The sequence below is a fragment of the Zalophus californianus genome, chromosome X, assembly GCF_009762305.2.
Source record: "Zalophus californianus isolate mZalCal1 chromosome X, mZalCal1.pri.v2, whole genome shotgun sequence".
Lineage (NCBI taxonomy): Eukaryota > Metazoa > Chordata > Mammalia > Carnivora > Otariidae > Zalophus > Zalophus californianus.
The window spans coordinates 27454548-27477577 of NC_045612.1; the positions used below are offsets into that span (position 1 = coordinate 27454548).

At 42.1% G+C, this 23030-nt stretch overlaps 2 protein-coding genes across 7 annotated transcripts in view; both read right to left on the reverse strand.

Moving 5' to 3' along the window:
- GRIA3 (glutamate ionotropic receptor AMPA type subunit 3) overlaps positions 1 to 23030 on the reverse strand; it is a 279988-nt gene that overhangs the window by 25535 nt on the left and 231423 nt on the right. The window lies entirely within an intron of this gene.
- Positions 21370 to 21678, reverse strand: LOC118356513 (U6 snRNA-associated Sm-like protein LSm3). Its single transcript, XM_035725504.1, has one exon. It carries the CDS (start codon positions 21676 to 21678, stop codon positions 21370 to 21372), a length of 309 nt encoding a protein of 102 aa, XP_035581397.1.

The window sequence follows — 23030 nt, forward strand, 5'->3', positions numbered from 1 at the left end:
ATATAATAGAGAGTGAATAGGGTCCCTCTTTCAACTCAGGCGGAGGCCAAACCCCAACTTTTAGTTCTTCCTGCCAAACCAAGTTTCCCTCATCTTTACCATTTTGGATTTTGAATTTAATGCCACTAAATTTCATCTCAATTCAGGTGGTCCTTAGAATGTGTACTAAATGCTTATAGCTCTGTATAAGGCATTCTGGAGAATATAAAGGGAGTGTGATCTCAATGACCCCAGAACTTCCAACTGAGTTCGGAGCTAGGTCCTTAGGAATGAAAACCCTACAGAAAAATTCTGAAGTGCTATTTGACCAGAGGTGAGGAAGCACGGTAGAAACTAGAAACCTATGCCATGATGTCAAGTGTCATTTTATGGGCTTTCCTGGCCCCGACCTCAGGTTTTTTGATTGTTAATTTAGCTGCTCTCCTCTGGATTTGGGCTGACAACATTCTTGAGGCCGGCTTAAGTAATTCCAGCTCCCAGAGCTATGGCCATGGAAAATGTTTATGGCAATCAGATCCCCCACTGAGGCCCTCACTGAGCCACTGAAAGTCTTCACTGAGATTGGAAATATGGTTTCTACGTTTGGTTTGCAAAAAGAACAGAAAAAAGAAAAAGCCAATATGGCTGAAGCCAAATGAGCAAAAGGGAGAATGGTAGGAAAGGAGTTTAGAATGATAATCAGAGGTCAGATCTCGTAAGGCCCTGTAGGTCATGGTAAAACATTTGGATTTATTCTGACTGGAAATGAAGGATTGTGAGGAGAGGTGTGATAAGATCTGATTTAAAGTTTTAAAGCATTACTCTGGCTGCTGTATGGAGAATCCACTCTAAGGTGGGCCAGAGTGGAAGCAAGGGGACTGGTTAGGGGGCTATTCTAGTAGTCCAGGGGAGAGATGGTTGTGGCTTCGACCAGGTTGGGAGCAATGGAGGTAGAAAGAAGAGATATGTTTTGGGGAGACAGGACACAAGCCTTGCCGATGGACATCTCCACCTGATGGTCCTATAGACACTGTGAGATTAAACATTTCCAAACCAAACTTACTATCTTAGAAAGCCTGGCTCTCCTAAATTCTATCAGTAAACCACCTAACATTCAAGCTAGAAAGTTTGGTTTTGGCCCCTTCCTCAGCCTCTCATTATGCCATGTTTATTCTGACACAGAAATGTAGGATCTGTCCTTTTGTCTTCTTTCTATCCTCATTACCATTGCCCTGGAGCAAGCTCCCATCATTTTTTGGTCTGGACTACATCGCTTCCTAATTGCTCTCCCAGCTTCATCTCTCTCTTCAATTTATCCTCCAGTGATCCTTCCAAAATGTAAATCTGATCATTCTTTAAAATCTCCTGATAGTTCCCTAAAACCTACAGGACAAAATTCAGACTCTTACATATGATATTTAGAGACTTTATGATCTTGAACTACACTCTCCTATGATCTAGTCAAAACAGACTACTCACTGTTCACCGAAATAGGCCACACAACTTCACGTCTTACACCGTTGGTTATGCTTTTGCTTCTGCCTGAATTATCCCTATTCATCTTACAAGGTCCAGAGCAAATATCATGTCTTCTGTGAAATCTTTCCTGACTCTCTCCTGGTCCCACAGAAGTGCTTTCTTGGGTGCTCTGAAAGCACTTTTGCTTATACCTTTGCTACAGAGCTTACTGGAATGCATTTTGGTGAGTTGGCTATGTGACTGTCTTACTCACATTACTGGGTGTTCTTGAGGACAAAGTCCATGCCTGATTCCGTTTGGTAGCCCTCTTGGCAGCCAGCACAATCAACATAGTAGGCATTCAAGATATATTTGCTTAATAACTGAAGCTTAGCCTGATCAGGGTGACATCTAGATTGTTGGTCAAAGGTATTGGAAGGTTGGTGAAAAATGGCTACCAGCACTAGTTTTAGAGCACTGTAGAATTCTAGAGCTGAAGTCACTTTTAAGATCATTGGATCCAATTTCCAGCTGAACCAATCAGGATATATGCTTTGTAATCCGTTTTGTTTTGTTTTTGTTTTTGTCACGTGGTCTGTCTTTGTTGTCCACACCAGTAACTCTCCCCTAATAATCAGGTCTTCTAAGATTGAAATCTCACCCACCAACATTTATGCTCATTCCATATCACGTTATCCTCTGACACATAAAACAACTTCTAAACATCACAATGAAATGCATTCTCAATGACTGAATTTTATCTCAGTAGGAATTTCCTAGTCAGTGGCTCAAAGAATTTTTAAAAATAGTAAATAATTCAGATGCATTGAAAGATACAAAAAAATAATGTAAGAACACCTTGTATCTGCCACAAAACTCAACAAAACATTATGAAGTCAGTTGAAGTCTGACTATATTCCCCTTCCTAACTGCATACCCTTCCTCCAGACCAAAAGTAACCATTACACTGAATTTGGTCTTTATCATTCCCTTGCATCTCTTTATATTTTTATGAGAATAAACATATCTCCTTTGTGATAGCTGCCGAACATTTCAATCTATGGCTATACCATACTTTATCTACACAATCTTCTATTGAAGGACTTTTAGGTCAATTCCCATTTTTTTTTTTTTTTTTTGGTATTAGAGATAACACTGTAGTAGGTGCATATCTCTGTGCACTTGCAAAGAGGTATTTTGTGTTCATCTTGCCCGATCAAACCTGAGTGAAAGGGGGAAGGGGGTAGTCCAATTTGTCTCTTATGCTATTTGCAAACAGGCTGTGGCTTCCAAAGATAAATTTATAAGGCAAGGGCAAAAGGGTCTGTGAATTCTGATCCGAATACACTGTAATTTGGATTCATTTACTTCATCATTTACTTGAGCTCATTTGCTGATACAGGTTAAAAGGTTTATTCCTTTAAGTAATGATGAATGTCTAGGAGAATAAATGGCAGTGCTCGAAGTGGGCACTTTAAATGTGTGTGGTGTACATGCAGCAGATATTAATGAACGCAGTAAATGAAAAGTTAGTTAGTGGCAGAAATGACTGGGTCCTGGTTAATGACTGAATTCTGAACTAGGTTAAGAAGAGGAAAAAGCTATGGCTCATAAGTGAGAAAAATTAAGCTGAAACGTTTGTCTTCCTAACTAGTGTTTAAGTGACAGTCTAACGTTTAGACCAAAAAGAAGAAAAAAAATCACTAGCACTTTTGTTTTTTTTGCAGCCTGTCTTATTTTGGCTGAAATACTGAAGGCAATAAAAGGAATTGAATCTTAGCTCAATCATCTGGGAGAAATTAAAAAAATTATGGGTAAGTTCATTTTTCTCAAACCCGCCATGATTCATCTATTTCGTCCCACAGAGTACCATGTTGTACCTAAGAAGGAATGAGCGAGGGGTATGCAGAGAGGCTGCACAGAATTCTCTTAGCACTGCTAGATAATTAGCATATGAGATCCAAAACGGAGAAATCCATGAATGGAGGAGAAGGAGATGAATCCAAACCAGCAGATAAAGCAGAGCTCTAGCATTCATGGACTCAACAGTCACTGTACCAACTATTTGTAATAAATCATGAAGGTCAACCATATGGAGGAATTTGCCTTTTTGTTGAGTGGAGATTTGAATCTTGGGCCCAGTGAGGTTGATGCATGGAAACATGATCAGTGACTGCACTTAGCCCGCCACTCAGACTTTGTATGTCTTTGCAGTACTGGTTGCTCTTCATCACTGTGCATAAGTATTCCTCTGGAGACCCAGGTAATACAAGGTAACTGTATAGTGCAGTGGTTGAGAGTGTGGAGTTACAATGCTTGGGTTTGAATCCCACTTGCTGGGTGCATTAAGCTATCTAAGCCCCTGTGTGTCTCAATTTCCTCCTCCATCAAATGGGATAATTTTTTTTAAAAAGTGCCTACCTCAAGGGATTCTTGGGAGAAATTGCATGAGTTAATGCATGTATCTCACTTAGAGCAGTGCCTGGCACACAGGGAGTGCTGAAAACATTACATGTTTTTATAGTACAGAAAGTGTAATTTGTTTTCGTGGCAGAATTTAATAGACTTATCAATTACTTTAGTCCCATAGTCACAGAATCATTACTTCCATTTCATGGAGGGAATGATATGTTCAAGTGTTACGTATTTGGGTCTTCAGATATATTATTCCTGGTGAATGCCCATGGTCTGTCATCAATAAAAGTCATTCCCATTGATTTGGATTTAAAAAATTTGTTGAAAGAAAAATGGGTAAGATGGCAAATTTTCCTTTAAAATTTATGTTTGGTAGTTTAGTTGAGGTTCATACATTAAAATCCCCATTAACCAGAACACTGCTACTAGGGAGACCTGATGAATGAAGCTTTCTGCCTCCCTAAGAGTTAAATTAGAATATCCACTTGGTCAACAGAACATCCAATTGGAATCAGTAGAGTAACAGGCTTTAAGAAATAGAAGAGACCTTAAATACTATCTGGTCCCGCCTCTCACCCAATGCAGCAATGGCTTCGCTGCTCAAATGTCTGTGGTGGTGAGGCACTCCTGAGCTCAGAAGAAGCTCATAGTTTACGACAGTTCAAGTTGATGGAAAATTCTTTTGGTTGGACTGACATCCTTCATGAGAGTCTCTCTCCCCTCCAGTCCTAAGCCTTCTGCTTGAATGGGCAGTCTCTCCTTTCTGTTTCCATTTCTCTATTGTAGGTAGTACTGGTTTTATTGCTTTGTAATGGTCATCTCCAGTGCAATCTGAGCTCCTTGGGAGTAGCAATTATGTCTCTCTCTCTTTTTTTGTCTCTGCATTCCCAGTGACTAGCATAATGTCTGGCATGTAGGAAACTCTCACTATGTATCTGTGGAATGAATGAATATTACAATTGCAGTTCTACCTACTGGTCCGAAATCTGCGCTCTGTAGCAATACAGAATAAATATACTCTTTTCCACCTGGTGTGCAGCCTGAAGATGACCACCACCATGTTGCCTGTTAACTGTCCCTTTTGCAGGCTAAACATTGTAAGGGCCTTCGTTTATTACCCTTATGACATGAATTCCAGTGGTCCCCCTCCCCTTTCTGGGATCCCCCATCTTCTAGAGACTTTGTAATTTTTTAGAGTCCCTCCTAAATGTGGCTCCAGGAATTGATGATAATATGCTTGATACAGTGGCACTAGCACAAATGACAGTGACACAGTCTCTTCTCATGATCTGGACATGAGCACAATTTTTCATTTTGACAGGATTCCACAGGCACTTTTTGATATGTTGATAGTCGAGAATTAACTACATTAACAAAACAGACCAATAAATTGGAAGCATGATTGTCAACAGAGGCATGCATAATCTGCTAATTCACTTATGGTATTAATTTGCTGTCAGCATGCAGTAAAAATATTACATAATTTGCTAAGAAAGTATTGGTGTTTGTGATATCTCTATGTCCCAAACATGTACTGTGTGTTCCGACTAACATAAATTTGAGAGGATAGAATGAAGGAAAGGTCAGGGGAAGATGGTTTTAGGTACTTTTTAAAAAGATTTTATTTTTAAGTAATCTCTATGCCCAATGTGGGGCTTGAACTCACAACCCTGAGATCAAGAGTCACATACTTCACCGGCCGAGCCAGCCAGGTGCCCCAGTTTTAGGTACTTTGTACCCCAGCATTCCTCAAATTGGAATAAGCTAGCTTTATGCATTTATTTTTTGGCCACATTTGCCATCATGCCTTTATTGTCTATTTCCACCACTGGATGCATAAGACTAGCTTTGTACATGTCACAGAGAGGCTGGGTTCTCTACCGCTCTCCCCCAATTTCACTGTCTTCTTTACTCAGAGATCCATTCTGTCCCCTTTCTCTGGCGTCAGTAGTCTTGGTCCTCATGGAGGTGCTCACTGATATTATAAGGGTTTCTGTTACCCTTGGGGCGCCTGGGTGGCTCAGTCGGTTAAGCGTCTGACTCTTGATTTTGGCTCAGGTTGTGATCTCAGGGTCGTGGATTGAGCCCCATGTTGAGCTCTGCCCTCAGCATGGAGTCTGCTTGGGATTCTCCCTCTCCCTCTGCCCCTCCCTCTGCTCATGCTCTCTCTCAGATGCTCTCTCAAATTGTTTAAAATAAAATCTTTAAACAAACACCCCCAAGGGTTTCTGTTACCCTTGAGCAAGGGATCATTTTTATTTGGATAGGGGATTGGTGTCCTAAAGAGGGGAGTGGGTTTCTTGGCATTGTAAAAAGTGCTGTTCAGGGGCTGGAAAAAGCCAGCCCTGCAAACAGGCCACTAACAAAGGGGAAAGTGGCATGTTCCATACAAAAATACCTTACCCTCACTCAGTTTTGCCTTCTCTACTTTTATCATAGATTATTTATTGCTTAATAATTTCATCATTTTCTTCTCTAGATTGTGCCTTTAGTTAAGAGAACATCATTAAAAACTCTAGTCTGCTTTTTCTTCCAAATTATTTAGCCTCTCCTCTGAAATTTCACTTTTTAAAAAAAAATTATTTATTTATTTGAGAGAGAGAGCGAGAGTGCGAGAGTGTGGGGAGGAGCAGAGGGAGAGGGAGAGAGAATCTCAAGCAGACTCCGCGCTGAGCGCAGAGCCCAATGCGGGGCTCGATCCACAACCCTAAGATTGTCATGAGCTGCGCCACAACGAAGAGTCAGACGCTTAACCCAGGCACCCTGAAATTTCTACTTGTAATAAAGGTTCGGGGCATGGGTGCTGCTAGCTGGTACAAATTCCAAAAGGTGGCTTTGGCCAGCTGTCTGCCTGAAATGAGCACTGCAGGACTGCCGTGTGCCTCCTGTGCCTTCCCTAACATTCAGGAGCAAATGTTGCATCATTGTGTTTTTCAAATGCCGGGATATGGACAGGTGATCCTTGTGAGGGAAGGCACTGGAAGAAAGGAAGCTGGTGACACGACTGCTCTGTCGTGTCAGGAGCTCCTAACCTCCTCTTTCCTCCTTCTCTTCTCTGCCTTTCCTAATGCTTGCTGGCATCAGAAGAGGACAGGTGCTTTTGGGTCCTACTGGGAGGAGGGGGGCGAAGGGGAGAGCAAGGCCTGGATGGAGGGGGCCCATTCTCAATGCTTTAATGTGGTTATAAGTCTCAGGTCTACAAAAGTTCTTTGCGTGGTGACTCTGACAGTGGAAGTTTCAAGCACTTGGGTTAGGCCTGTAAATGGGAGATTTTGGGGGTTGCCCATCACATAACCTTTCAAGTGTTTCCCTTTCTTATTTAGAGACCTTAGATTCATCATGACCAGAAGCAGGAGATGGTTGAATTTCTTTAAACTTTCTATTCGCATAGGGCTTTCAGGTTGCCAAGGAGATTTTATACACGCCATCCCATGTACTTCCACGGCAACTTGGTGCGGTAGAAGCAGCAGGAATTTTATGTTCATTGCTTCATCCCCAGCACCTAGAATAACGTCTGACACGCAGAGGTGCTCAATAAAGATCTGTGGAATGGAAGAATGAATCCCCATTTTATAGACGAGGGAATCGAGAGTGAGAGAGGGTAATTGCAGGGCTGAGGCCAAGCAGTGTCACAGTGGGCGTGTTCCATCAGTCTAGTCCAGAGTCACCACAAACAAACAAGTCTGGGTAATGTGGTGCTTGCTACGTGTAGCCTCCAAATGAGTCCCAACCAGAATGCCACCCTGCCGGGTTTCCGATACAGAAATTCGGGAGTTGCTGCTGGCCCCTTGACTTGCTCCAGGTGACACAACTAATGAGGACCAAGTCCACGATGCCCTCCAAGTCCGCAGAACTCATGGCTACGGATTGTTTTCCCATGACAAGTCCAGACTCGTCGGCTCTGACACTGACAATATCCTTTTTGGTGAAAGAGAGCAATTCGTCTCCAAAAACGTTTTAAATTTCTTGTTCAAGCCTTTTTTTTTTTTTTTTAAATCGGGATAAACTGTCAATTAACCCCAATTGCTTCCCACTAAGGCACTGGAATCAGTGAATGTTCCTGTCACTCACTGTAACCCTGCTACGGGCCCCTAGTATTCACGCCTCACCACGTGATGGGATCCGAGCAATTTGGAGAAGAGGAAGAGCGGCACATCTGGCTTGCCAAATGCATCCAACACATGGTTTTCTTCCACATCTGCTTTGAAGAAGCCAGCCGCTCTGACGAGGTGCATTTGGAAAAAGGAATCATTGAATTTTACACTTTCTTTCCCTAAAGCAAAGGCAATGGTTTCCATTTTGACTTGGAGCAAGGTGCACAGGAAATTACTTCATTTCTAAAGCATGACCAAACCCCAATTCCATTGTCTTTCTTTCCTCCACTTCAAGGTCACACATTTGTAAGCATTCAGACAGGTTCTGCTTGTCAGTTTCCTCTTGCTCAGTCAGCGACTGCCGTGTGACTATGTATTATAGGTGCAAGCCAGGGGGGAAGCAGGGGTAAGAAATACTGGGTTCTATTCTTAGTTTTTCTATCGGTGCATTGGGATCCTGTCCGAATTATTTTGGGGGCTGGGCTTTTAGACAACTTCAGTGGAGTTGGAGGTCACCTTTTGCCCAGACATTGAGTTTTGCCCTCAAGTGTCAGGTGCTTGTTCCAAGTGCCTTTGCCTAACTAACATTTTCACACTGTGCTGTGAAGTCCAGGGACAGGTTTCCTTCCACCTCAAGGAGTTTCAGATGTCTCCTCTCCAAAGGTGCAGGTGACAATCCAGATCAGTTTCCAGTGACCTTTCTAGCGTCCCTCCCTAGCATGCAAAGTCAGATCACTATTCTGATTTGTCTTCTGCTTCTCTTGCCAAGTTAGACTAAGAATATTCCAATGGGTTGAAAGTAGCATCGGTGGCTGTATGACTTTGAAAGCCAGAGTCAACAAAGACTTGGAGAAAATGGTTCTAAGGTCCTATTACCCTATTCTGGGGGAACAGAGGAAGGGACCCAGTATCCTCCACCCCTGTGACTCTCAATCAGCAATGATTCTGCCTCCCAGAAGACATTGGGCAACGTATGGAGACTTTTTTTTATTATTACAACTTGGGGAGAAGAGTGTTACTGGATAGAAGCCAGAGATGCTGCTAAATATCCTACAATGCAAAAGACACCCTCATGACCAACAACAACCTGGCCGGAAATGTCCGTAGTACCACAGCTGAGAAACCCTGCTTTATGGGCTTTGATGGAGCCACAATTTAATGGGCAAAACAACAGTAATTAACATTTAATTGAGCCCATTCTCCCAGACTCTGTTTTAGGTGTTTTATGTGTGTTGACTCATGTAATACTCACAAGTTTGTGAAATACATTATATTATTATCCCATTTTAGAAGTGCACAGACAAGTTAAGTAACATGCCTAAGGCTGTATAGCCAGCAGGTGGTGGAGCTGGGCACTCACTCATGTAGCCTCCTGAGTCCATGCTCTCCAACAGTATACTGTGCCCAGGTAGGTTAAAGGATGTTTGCAAATTATACTCTAGGGCTGGACCAAGTTCACATAAAATCTGCTCAGAATGGTGCCTATGCTTTAGCATGACATCAAGGGGCATATTTCTATTATTTCCCCCCCTGAAATGTGAGGTTGAAGACTAAGATGTCTTACCCTTAACCCACATTAAGTCCTCACTTTTTAAACCAGAAGTCAACAAATTATTTTTTCCCCTTTATTCTGAGAATGAAAACATAGACATATGGACCACTAGGGCTGTGATCAAGCAAGAATGAATCAACTTTTATTGTTTCTGATATTCTCATGTTTCACTCCCTGACCTGGACAGTACCAACTCTTCCCATTTGTCTTACCAGATACAAGATGCCCTCCCCACTCCATCCTGCTCACAGAAAAGGATTGGAAACATTCCCAACTGAGCAAGAAATGACGGGGAAAAGCCTAAAGTGGGATCCCCTGGCAGGAGAACTTGCATTTCAGCAAAGATCAAAACACAGCTAAAGGAATGATAGGCCAATAGCGGACACGTCAACTGGTTAAGGGAGAGGTGTGTGCGAGTATTGAAAAGCTGACTTTTCTAACTATATACCTTCACCTTTAGATTGTAGGATCTATTTTCAGGATAGAGAATGGGCCACAGAGAAAGTGTGCCTGCCACACCCTTTAACTATCAGCTAAAGCAAAGCATCCAATTCCCTGACTCCCAAGCAATGGATCGCCTCTAGTCCTGCCATCACTGACCTCTAGGGTTACTTCCCTCAGCCTGCTGGACTTCTATTTTTCAATGAAATCTCATCTTCAGCAATCCAGAGCCTTGGCCAATTGGATTTCACTTTCAAGCTGTATTTTTATTTTTTATAACTAAGGTATTTAAAAGAGAAGTTCAATACTCTTATTATTCTTGAATCAGTTATAATTGTAATGCAGAGGTCAAGCCTGACAATCCAGGGCCGAGGAAATGAGAAGAACAAATATTCTTCTACTGAGGAGAAAAAAATCTATCCTGGAATTGCAATATTTTGAGTTTCCACGGTGGCTGTTTCTTCCAGGTCCTTAGAGCAAGAAGTATTTTCATACTAAGGGGGGGGGGAAGCAATAGAAAAAAAAAAAGAAGTAATTTGTTCAGGAAGATCAGGAAGAGCCCAAATTTTCCACTTAGTGTTTTTTGGGACGAGTTAGTTTTCCAAAAGATGAGCTGGAACTAATCCGAAGAGTTCTCTTAAAGCCAGCCCATCTGTTTCCTATCTGTAAGTAATATATACCTGGGCAGCTACTGATCACAGCTCCTGTGATTCTGATGTAATTGGCCTGAAGTGGGGCTGACAGATTTTTTTAAAAAGCTTCCTACGTGATTCTAATATTCAGTCTGGGTTTAGAACAATCAACAAAGATTCTGCAACAGCTAGCCACCAGTTATTGCAGTGAATACTGACAATCGGAAGGCTACCATTCATTAAGCTCTTGGGTGCACCAAGAATGGCGCCTCATTCTTTACATACATTATTGTGAATCCTCCAAATGGTCTAGTGAAACAAACATTACCCCCATTTTATTGATGAGGTAACGGATGCTTATTTACTGGTTAATGCTTATTTACTGGTTAATTTACTTGTTCAAGATGATACAGCTGGTAAGATTTCTAGCCCTGACCTCTCTAAACCCTGGACCCGTTCATCCAACTGCCTAAGTGGTGTCTCCACTTGGATATCTCATAGGCATCTCCAACTTAACATGGCCAAAATGCACTTCTCGATTCTCCCCATGCCCACTTGCTACTCCTCCAGTGTTCTCCATCAGAGAAAATGGTGCCACCACGCTGTTCAGGCCAATCCCAGGCAGTCATCCTTGACTTCTTTATTGGCTCTCACATTCTGTTCCCTGTCAGCTCAATCTCCACAATATATTCAAAATCCAACCACTTCTTATCATCTTTGCCCCAGTCCAAGCCAGTCATTTTTCACCTGAAAGACCATCCTCGCTTCTTATGTGGTCTCCCTGCTCAACTTTTACCCTCGCCTAGCAGTCTGCATGTCCTTTTGTGCATAAATTGGATCATGTCATTCCTCTGCTCAAAGCACTCAAAATGGCTTCCTATCAGTCACAGAATAAAATCCAAAATCCTTACCAGGGCTTAGGAAGCCCAGCACAACAGGGCTCTGGTTTGTCTTGTCTCATCTCTTACTGTTCCTTCTCTCTCTCTTTGCTTCAACCACGTGGGCCATCCTCAAACCCACCAAGGGCGTTCCCATGTCAGAGCCTTTGCTCATGCCGTTGCATCTGGAATGAATCTCTCCCCACCCAACTCCACCTCACGTTTGCATGGTCTGCCCCCTTGCTTCAGTCAGGTGTCTGGGCAAATGTCACTTCAACAGAGAAGCCTTCCTCCATCAGCTGAGATGAAACAGTGCTCCCAACATGTCTCCTTACCTGCTTGTTTGTTTTCATTTAACTTAACACCAGCTGAAACATATATGTTATTTACATATTTGTTTATCTTTTTTGTCTCATCCACTAAGACAAAGTCCAAAAGGAATTTGTTTCATTTGAGCACTTAGAACAAGGGCTCTCACACAGAAGGTCCTCAATAAATATTAACTGAATGAATAAATGATGAATGAAGTAGCTGAGATTTAAACCCAGATCATTTGACATGGAAGTCTATATTCTTAATTACATTGTCATCATTTGTCTCCCCCACCATCTTTCAGAGCGTAGAGAGGTAAGGTGATAATTGCATAGATGCCAAGTGCCAGAAGTAGTGCTCAAATCTAGGTCTTTTGGCTTCCAAAACCTGTTTTTTTCCCCTACTACTCCACATTGCCTCCCGGTGGAGAAGTTGCTAGTGATTACATAGAACAAAATGCCAGTGAATTCATTGAGGTTTAGTGCTCGCTTCGGCAGCACATATACTAGAATTCATTGAGGTTTACTTCTTTGACCTGTCATTTCAACGTGATTTTATATAGCCTTCATCTTCCTTGGTTCAGCTTTGAAGCGCGTGCAGTATGCTATGAGGGAAAAGGCACCAATATAATACTCCACTGGCTTGTCACAAGGCCTTAAATCCTACCATTATAGATCATGCCTTCTGTTTGACTTGGACAAATTACTTAAATTCCCCTAATGCTCTAATAATTATCTCTGAAATGGAGATAGAATGTGAAATGAGATAATTTATATAAAGCACCCAGCACAGTGCCTGGAATGTAGTAAATCCTCAATAAATTAGATTATGCTATCATAGCAAATGCGAGGGCAACAAAACTCATATTCACCACCTTTGTATGATTTGGTTTATTAGAGAATTTGTGCTGGAGGAATATGGGAGGGACGGAGAATCAAGCTAGGTCTTGGGGAGGGCAGGCAAGAGGGGATGCCGTGGGATGATAAGTCAGGAGCACACTGAGGGCATGGCCATATGTGGGTGGGAAGAAGAATGATGTCAGGTTATGTGCCGTCAATGCTGCTGAGGCAGAGAGTAGGATAAAAGCTAATTCATTAGATGCTTAGCAGAGAATACCTTTAAGTCCAAATGGGGCCACTAAAATGTTCAATTTCAATATATTCTCTGGTGGCTCTCAATTTTGAACAGTTGGGCTTTAGATTTAAGTCTTTTCCTTCTTGCTGTTAGGAGTGTTCCGGTAAGTATTATTTCCAAAGGCGCTATGCTGATTTAAAAAAGTGGCTGGCTGGGGTTTTGTCTGGCAAACACACTGACTGTGAAACTGCAGGAAAATTGGTTTTCTGGCATTCGTGTGTCCTGGCACAAACTCTGCAGCATGGAAGCTCAAGTTACAGAACCTTCTGGTAAGTGCAGCATGTGGGCGGTGACTTCAAAAAATGATTAGGTTTCACTAATCTTCATCATTGGGGGCCAGAGGCAATGGCCTCCCTATGCAAAATGGCAGATAAGGCTACTACTTTTGCTCTTATTTCCTTTAGAGAAGTAGTCAGCCACTTAGTTTGATACTTGCTCACAAACACAAATCAACCTACTTCTTTACACCCCCATTCTTCATGCTCAGGCCCTTGATGACAGCCTGTTTTTATTTTGCCTTGGCCAGCATGAGTGCTGAGAAGAAGCCACCCAGTCACCAATGTTCTGTCAGGGGCTGGCTTGTCCATGGTGAAATGTGCAGATATGTGTTTTCTTCTGGTGCATAGAGCAGAGGTTAAGAACATAGGTCCTAAAGTTATAAAGACCTGGCTTTGGTACTTATTACCTGAGTGACTTTGGGCAAATCATTTAACCTTACTGAATCTCAGTTTCCTCATCTGAAAAATGGGGATGGTGATAAGACCTACCTCACAGTGCTCTTGCAAGGATGAAATGAGAGATCACTTATAATGAATTTAGCACAGCTCTTGACAGCATAGTAAGCACTTAGTTACTAAGTTAGGAAACTTAGTTAAGGGTCTCCCCCTTTCAATAGTTGTATCAGGCACTGTGGTAGAATGATATAGGGCACAGAGATGTGGGCGTTACTATCAAGGAGCCAAAGGAACGAACAGAAGCACAGTCCAATAGAACTTTCTGAAATGTTCTATATCTGTGCTGTCCAACATGGTAGCTTCTAGCCACACATGCCTGTTGGCCACTTGAAATGTGGCTAGTGCCACTGAGCAACTGAATTCTTGATTTTAATTTTGTTTAAATTTAACTAGTCACATGAGGTTAGTGGGTACCATATTGGATAGTGCAGGTCTACAGCTTAAGGGAAGCAGAAGGCCGAGGGACTAAAAGGTAGCAAAAGGGCACCAAGAACAGCTTTGACTTCTTCACAATATTTTTCGTGTTTGCTCTGATGGTGGAAGTGACGGCCATATCAAAGTCCTGTTTGCCCCAGTTGAAGGAATTGGTTATACCCTAGGTTGAGGGGCGGGGGAGGAGGAGCCATAACTCCTGCTCCATTCAGGTCTGATCTATAGCTCCGGATAGCTTATCCAGCCTGTGTTATGAAAGACCACTCCAGCTGTATTATTTGCATGGGCAAAAATCCCTTGGGCATACACAGGAACTGTTTCCTTTAAATTTATTCTATTAGTATAAAATTGAAAATAAATGAACTCCTGGGTCTAGGTATGCCATGAAAGAATATTCTCGTTACTGCTGTCTGAGAACTATACCATCCTTCGAAAGAGCAGAGTGTTATACAAGGGAATATTTGTGCCAAGAAAAAATAGAGTATGCTCCCTAAGTTCCCACCTGGCCTGATTTTGTCTTTCTGGCTCTGTGAGTTGCTACATTAAGTTGTTTGGATGCCCTCTCTCTGAGTCTCCTTTCTAAGAGAAGAATTCCAACAGAGGTGGGTAGGCAGGTGGCAAGATTCACAATTTCCCCCCATTTTTAAAAACTACTACTTCCCTGTATCAGCTCTGATAGACGGGTTGAAGGATTGAGTATAATCAAAATTGAAAGTAGTAGAATCTCCAGAGATGCTTTCCACTAAAAATTCCAAATAACTTTGTCAAGTACTCATTCCAAAGGCCTTTGCCTAGCATTTTCAAACTGTGTTACAATCACATTAAAGTCACAGCTGTAAATTTGCCTTTTCTGAGTCACCAAAGGGAGTATGGGACCAGCATTTCATATGGTGGTAAGACTGGGGGAATTAGATGGGTTGAATGTTAAGGCCATTGGGCTTGGTTACTGTCATACGGTGACCATCATATTGAAACAAGCCCTACCAAAAGTTCCACACTGAGGGCTGCCTGGGTGGCTCAGTCAGTTAACCGTCTGACTTCAGCTCAGGTCATGATCTCAGGGTCCTGGGATCGAGTCCTGCATCAAGCCCCACATCGGGCTCTTTGCTCAGTGGGGAGTCTGTTTCTCTCTCTGCCCCTCCCTCTACTAGTGTTCTCTCTCTCAAATAAATAAAATCTTAAAAAAAAAAGTCCCACACTGAAACGAATGCTGCCAAATCGCAAATTTGCAAATCAAACCCCATTAGAAATAGAAACAGATTCATGCTGAAGCAAAATTGTTCTTGTTTTTAAAGAATCATGTAGAAAACTAGGTTGTTTCATATTCAGGCCTGTTGTATTTACTGCAACTATTGAACAGAAACAAAACCAAAGTACAAAGCTCTCCAGAGTAAATCCAATCAAACCATTATTTCATTTGACTTGAGTTTCTGATAGATAACAGTTATCACCTCTATTCAGTAAGGATCAACAGTCAAACTGCAGAAGGAAGCCATGTTGAATTCTAAAGGATTTGGAAGAGTAAAGGGAACCTGAAAGCCTTGGTTGCATTTCCAAATTTCGTATATTTTCTAATACCTGGGAAACCTGTGGCCTGTGGGATAATTTATTAGGAGTCGTCGGTTCAAAATTCATCCTCCTTAAGTCCCCATTTTGGTACCAGCACCTTATTACCAGAGAAATACAGTAACTTGAAAAACAGGCTCTCTATATCTCAAGCAAGACCATTATTATCTGGTGCTATTTCAGAAAAGTGGAGTAGGCCAATAATACTTTTAAAAAAAAGTTATGTATTTTCCTCTAGGACTCTCCTGCTTGCCTTCTATTCCAACTCTGATCATCCAATGGCCGACCTTTATCAGCCGAAATGCTTATTGCTCACTACCTCCCACCCTCCATCCCCACCAGTGTACCACTAACAGTAGTGAACTCAACCAATTAAAGACTGTTTATGCAGACCCGTATGTTTTTCAGAGCCCATTAGGATAATCTGTCACTGTTATCTGGTTTTCTTTCTCAGAATTAGAGAGCTTGTTTCTCTTAACCCAAGATTTTTTTAAGTCACTTGCAAATTTTAATTTCCATTAGAATGCCTTTTCCTTCACAGTCCTGCGTGTAAAGACAACGGAATATTTAATTAAGAACCCTCCTAGATAGTCATCTCTCTTTGAGGCTTGCTTTCAATACCCTCTGCCTTGAAATTGTTTGTCAGCATGGTGGAAAAAAATGGACTCCCTCCCCGCTTCTACACCTAATGGCAATCTGCATTTCTACTGATTTCTATCCAGGTCATTCATTATCCACTCACTGAAAAGTATGTTATTAATGAGAAGCAGGTAGGAGTCATGCTGTCCTCCCCAGGCTTAAATGAATCTTTAAGATGGTACAATCAAACAGATATGCAAAATAGGCCATTAATGCAACAATAAGTTTACAAATTTAAATACAAAATCAGGGAATGCAGAACTTTTTAAGTTTCTCATCATTTCAGTCTTGGCAACATGGGACATGCTGAATATATAGTACAGTGTTGGGAAGACACGGATCCAAAGCATTGAAAAAATAACCGATGTTTATAAGGGAGACTCCAAGATTAGCTACCAGACTTCTGGAATGCTGTAACTGTATCTGTGTAGATTGGCTCAACTTCAGGAAGTAAGGTTTTCGGCACCTTCAAACTTGCCTTTCCCTGGTTTGTGCTGCTATGCCTAGATAAGAGTATGCCTTCCATCATGTAACAGATGAATTCTTAGAAAAAGCTGTGCCATGAATTAGATTCATTTTTGAAAATCAAATTTTATTTCCCTTTCGATGCATGGGCTGTTTTATGTTTATTTCTGACAGCCCTCCTCTTAGGTTTTTCTGACAAGCAGTTAATGATCTGCAAACACCAAAATGCACTAAAGGATCTCCATTTTCCAGGGAAGACTATATTTCTAATGTGAATAATTAGTATTTATTGCTTTTGTCAGTTGTGAATTTTCTGATATAAGGATTACTTAAGGAAGAGTCCCGCTGTGTTGTGTAGCCAAACGTTTGGGAAGAAAAGGGAAGCTTTCAAGCTAACAAACAGTTTTAACTAGCCCCTATTAATCTCTGGACTGGCAGAAGGGCAATCCCCATAATTGCTGGGGAAGACAAAGCGATTCGAGGTGGGAGGTCCTGATACACTGGGTATTGTGTTGCATCCCTGAAGTGCCACTGGCTACCAGAAGAGGTATCCGTGGTAACAGTATGGGTCCCAGTGGAACAGAGGGGAAAAAGATTGGACACTAGGTGGACAAAAACTCATCTGGTCTCCACAGAAGAGAGAAATTACTCTTGAGTGAGGGGGAGGGTGGAGGTCTCATCTCTATCATAATCAGCACCCATGCTTCTGTTTGGGAGATGGTGATGGTGGCACCCCATGGGAGGTTAGAAAGAAGGCATGGTCCCTCTTAAGTATTCATCAGCATTGCAAATAATTTGTGGTGGGAATACTTGACTATCTTGTTAACATTTCCCCACGCCGGCTTCACCCTGTATGAGTCTGAGCAATACCCATAGCGCACACTGACTGGAACCCTGTTCAAATGGCCCCTAACTGATGGTGTGGATGAAGGCTGGGCAGTCTGGTCGCTGGGCTAGAAAGCATTTCTCTCCTGCTTGGGAATCAGAACGCTCCTGCTACCGCCCCGGTGCATCACACCCCTGTTTGCTTCATGCCCATAGCATGCAGAAATGGCAGGGACGAGGCAGAATTAGCAAAAGGGAGTGAGGAAGAAAAGAGCACAGCCATTCCACTTCTTTCTTGAAGGCCCAAAGAGCCAGCACTTCGGTCTGGTTACAAATGTCCACCATACCCCTCTTTCCCAGAAAGATGAGCCCTCATGAACCCTTCTTAGTAGAGATACCAGGAGGAGGATCCGATTCAAATTCCCCTCACCAGTCACCTGCTCTTACTCCTGGGAGGCTTCACCCTGCCATGTGGGTACCTGGGGCTGTCTACCCCACAGGTCTCTTGTGTGGGAAAGGTTGAACCTCTGGTCTCCCTAATGCCTCTGTAAGAAACAAATGCAATTGTGTATGTGGCCCAATGCCCAGACCCAGCAGGTTAAATAGGAAAAGGGAGGGGGGTAAGGAACAGGGAGGGGTGTATTAGAAAAGTACTTCTGAGACAAACCAAAACCACGATGAGATACCACCTCACACCTGGCAGCATGGCTACATTGAACAACACAGGAAACGACAGGTGTTGGGGAGGATGCCGAGAAAGGGGAACCCGCTTACTCTGTTGGTGGGAATGCAAACTGGTGCAGTCACTCTGGGAAACAGTATGGAGGTTCCTCAAAGAGTTGAAAATAGTACTACGATTCAGCAATTGCACTGCTAGGCAGTTACCTAAAGGATACAAAAATACTGATTCAAAGGGGCATATGCACCCCCATGTTTATAGCAGCGTTATCAACAATAGCCAAACTCTGGAAAGAGCTCAGATGCCCATGGACTGATGAGGGGATAAAGAAAAAGTGGTATATATACACAATGGAATACTACTCAGCCATCAAAAGAATGAAGTCTTGCCATTTGCAACAATGTGGATAGACCTAGAGGTTGTTATGCTACGTGAAATAAGTCGGGCAGAGAAAGACAAATACCATGATTTCACTCAAATGTGGAATTTAAGAAACAAAACAGATGAACATAAGGGAAGGGGAAAAAAGAGAGAGCGGGAAACAAACCATAAGAGACTCTTAAGGATAGAGAACAAACAGGGTTGCTGGAGGGAGGTGGGTGGGGGATGGGCTAGATGGGGGATGGGTATTTGAGGGCACCTGTGATGAGCACTGGGTGTTGTATGTAAGTGATGAATCACTGAATTCTACTCCTGAAACCAATATTGCACTGTATGGTAACTAATTAGAATTTAAATAAAAATATGCAGAAAAAAAAAAAAGAAAAGGCATCCAGCTGAAGGACAGGTGTTTCCCAGCTCCTGGCTCGTCTTTCCCTTCTGGACCAGTTTTAAAATACACTCCTCTTCCTGATAGTATTTACGTACTCCTCCTAATTCTGAGCTCTTCCCAGTGACCGGGTTCATGTCTACCCAGCGAAGTTCCTCTGGGCTCCCTGAAGCTTCTGAGGAGCAGTAACACAGCACAGCACACCCACCGCATCATAAAAGACATGCAAAAGGTCCCAGAGGGAGGGAGGCCAGAGGTCATGTGATAGTGGAGAGAGCTTTGGTAATAGCCAAGAGTTCAAAGCCCTTGTTGCAATTTCTCATTCTGCCCCTTTTCATTTTTAAAAAGGCCCTTTCTCGTGCCCATAGTTTCCAATGATATTTTAATACTTGAACCTCCCCAAGTGAAGGCCAGCTGTTGTGTTTGTCTATCTACTGTCCTCTGGCATGGGGAATTGCGAAGCTTAGGAGTGCCTGAAGCCTCTCTAAGAACCCCAACACAGCAGCCCGGACCCCTTGAGACCCTGCAAGTTAGATGGGGAAAGAGATGGAGGGAGGGCTGTTAGCTTGTCATGCTGGCGGGAGATTTCAAGCTCCTGAGCAATCTCTACCCTCTGTCCCATTGTTTTCTTTCTCTTTATGACATTTCTTGTGCCCCTGCTGCTTTCCAGGTTCTACTGCTTTTGTTTTTCTGTGCTGACTAGCATCTAGGGATGTTCACCGAAATTCTTCCAGGTAGGGCCATTGGAGGTAAGAGATTCTTTGAAGCCTCTATGAAATCGCTAATATGGCAGCCCCGACCATGTGACACCCAGCTGGTAAGAGAAAGAGAGAGGGAGCTGAGCGGCAGTTAAAGGGAAGTAGGAGAGCGCTATCTTCTACTTCTGTCCTGTTTTTTCCTAAGAAATTCCTCTACTCACAGCTTTGACCTAGGTCATACTGACTGAAATCTCCACTGATAACCAAGCCCTGGACCTAGCCACCGGCCATCCTCTAGGATGGGAAGTTGAAATCAGGGGCTTGCTGAAGGGTCCACAAAGACACTAATACAACAGTCCTGGTCACTCAAGACCCACGCAGTAAAGGAGCAATGGAAAAGGAAGGGTGTCATAGGGATCATAGGAGAAAATATAAACATTCCAAGGCCTCTGGACATTATTACCCTGTAGTGTCATTTCTTCCTCATTTTTAGGACTTCTATAGTCCATAGTCTCCAGATACCATTGCTTGCATTGCTTGAACTTCCCTATAGATTTCTGTCTGCTCTTGGGGCACCCTAAAGCCTCAGATTCCAGTCCCTGAAACAATCATCTCCCATTGGTCCCTGTTGATCAGAGGAAAAAATTTCCTTTCTTTCCCTCTCTGACAGGAACACTGGGAGGAGGAGGCTAGCACTCAGCCAGTCAGCTGTGTTCACTCTCAAGATACCTCTTCCTGCCAGACAGGCCCTAGCTACTTCTACTCAGGCTTCTCTCTGCCTTATAGGACCAGCCTCCAGCCTTCCCCCTGTATCCTTCATGTAGGATTAATGGAAAAAAAGCAAATCCAAATCATCAAAGTAGAAATTCTCTTCTATGTTATGCAATCAAACGTTCTTCAAAGCAGCTCTTAGTCATCTGTGTTGGAATCACTTGGGGTGCTAGTTTAAAAATGCAGATCAATAGAACCTATGGGATCAACATGGCGGGAGGAGGCATTAGCCCAATAATCTGTGTTTTAAAATAGCTCTCCAAATGATTTTATATGCAACCAGTGTTGGAAAACATTGCTCTAGTGCAGTCATTCATCAAATTATTGAGTCCCCTATTCAACATCCCTGACAAGTGGCCATTAGCTTATTCTTGAATCCCTTCAAAGATGAACAGCTCACTATCTATGGAGACAGCTCATTCTATTTTTGGATCGCTCTATGAGAATGTTCTTCTTACAATGAGCCAAAAATCTCTATCCCTGTAATATCTACCCTTTGAGTTTTGTTCTGTCCCTTAGGGCCCCATAAAACAAGTACAATTCATCTTTGAAATGTCTACCCTTCAAATATTTTTTTTTCAAAAAAGGAAACATCAAATTTAATTTAAAGGAAAAAAATCAGAAATTGAGAAAACAACAGAACAAATCAATTCCTGAAAAAAAGAGTTCTGCATCTTGGTGATCACATTTATTGAAAGGGTTGGAAAAAAATTAAAATGCCCTTTAGCTTAAGAATTTTTTAGTTATCTGCAAATCAACTCATTTCAGGAGTGGAAGAATCCTTGGTCATTTCTTAATATCAAAATTTACACAGGTTTCTCTTTTGAATGTCTTCTACATTTAAAGAGGCAAACATACAAAAGCTCCTATATTCCATACATGATAAATTCTTTGTTTCAGCCAACTCTTAAAGGAGGGGCAACTAGTACAACACCATCTCCCCAGACAAAAAGCATTGGAATATTCCATTTTGTTGATTTATATATCTCTTCGTATGTTTCCTCATCAATTTCTATAGTAGTCACAGTTTCTTCCACATCTCCCAATATCATATTTAAATGCTGATCATAAGCATGTAATCTGCCTCGAAGCTCTCTGTCATTTCTCATTTTCACATAAATTCGCTCATCCAGGCTGAGCCTGATGAGATCCAGGGGCTCTTCTACAGTGTTGGTAGTTTGTTGCTGGTCCATGTCGTCCGCCATGTTTCAAACCCTGGGCCTTTTCCCACCTCTACCCTTCAAATATTTTTAAGACGATCCTAATATATTCTACTGCTGCATATTTTCTTCAGGCTAAATAGTCTCAATTCTTGTGATGTGAAAAACAATCTTGTAAAAAACTGTAGACTAGTCCCTGTAGGTCAGCTCTTTGGGCAATTCCAGCTAGGAGTGTTTTAAGACAAGATCAACACGGAGCTATGAGAAGCATGGTTGTCTTCTTGATGTCAACTCTAAAAATCTGAAGGTGTCCTCCAAGCACCTGTCTCTTACCTTTGACGACTCCCTATGGATCTGTATTGCATGAATGTATCCAAGCCTCCTTGAATATATTTATATTTCTCCTCAATCACTGACCATCCTATTCTCAACCTTCTTGCTTATACAATTGGCTGAAACCCCAGGCTGAGAAAATAAAGCAAAAATGTTCTTCAGGATTTGGCCAGTGGGGTAGTTTGCTCCCTGCTGCTTTCTATAACAAACTTCAGATATTTGTTCATTACGATTACCCAAATGATGGTGGTGGTGGTGGTGGTGGTGGTGGTGTGTGTGTGTGTGTGTGTGTGTGTGTGTGTGTGTGTGTACATGCACACACATGTGTATGTGTGTCTGTCTGGAAGAAAGGGGCAGGATACAAATATTTGGAAATCAAACTTCAAAACTCTGTGCAAAGGGGCTTTAATATGATTCTCTTCATGATTACCCCATTAATACTACCACATTCAGGAAAAGGGGCTGCTCATTTTGGCTGAAATAATGTCTATTATAGTGGGGTTATTTTTAAATATGAAGTGTTGGTTATGAAATCTTTCATTTGATATTGTTTGCCAAAGCAGCGATGGATTTTGCTTTTCAACACTGGTTCTTCAAACTCATTTAAAAGAAAGCAAAGTATTCTTTGGAGAGTCCCTTTTTAATGAACCTCATCTTCACATGCCAAATGTGAATGATGAAATTAGAAATAAGACATCGCTCAGAGCACCCTGGTCTCAAGCAATGATTTCCAATCTACCCGTGGCGGGCTATAGATTGATTTCTACCATGATGCTATTGTTTCAAAGCAATACTTTTTCTGGGAACCTTTTTTTCCATCCTAAATTTCCTCCCCCAAGCATATACACATACACTACCTTGTACAAACAAATCTTAGTGTGAACCCTATAGAAAACTAACAGTTCCTCAGTCAAGAATAGCCATAGTCTAACATGATATAAAGTCATGGTCTTGTTTTTTTATTGTTGGTTTTTTTTTGTCACATATGTATTCTCATGTACCCCTTGAACTATTTTTAAATTTTGTCTCCTTTAAAATCTTTTCTCTCCAAATATTTTGAAGCT

Excerpts from the sequence above, each read along its gene's own strand:
- LOC118356513 (XM_035725504.1), bottom strand. The coding sequence starts at position 21,678 with ATGGCGGACGACATGGACCAGCAACAAACTACCAACACTGTAGAAGAG.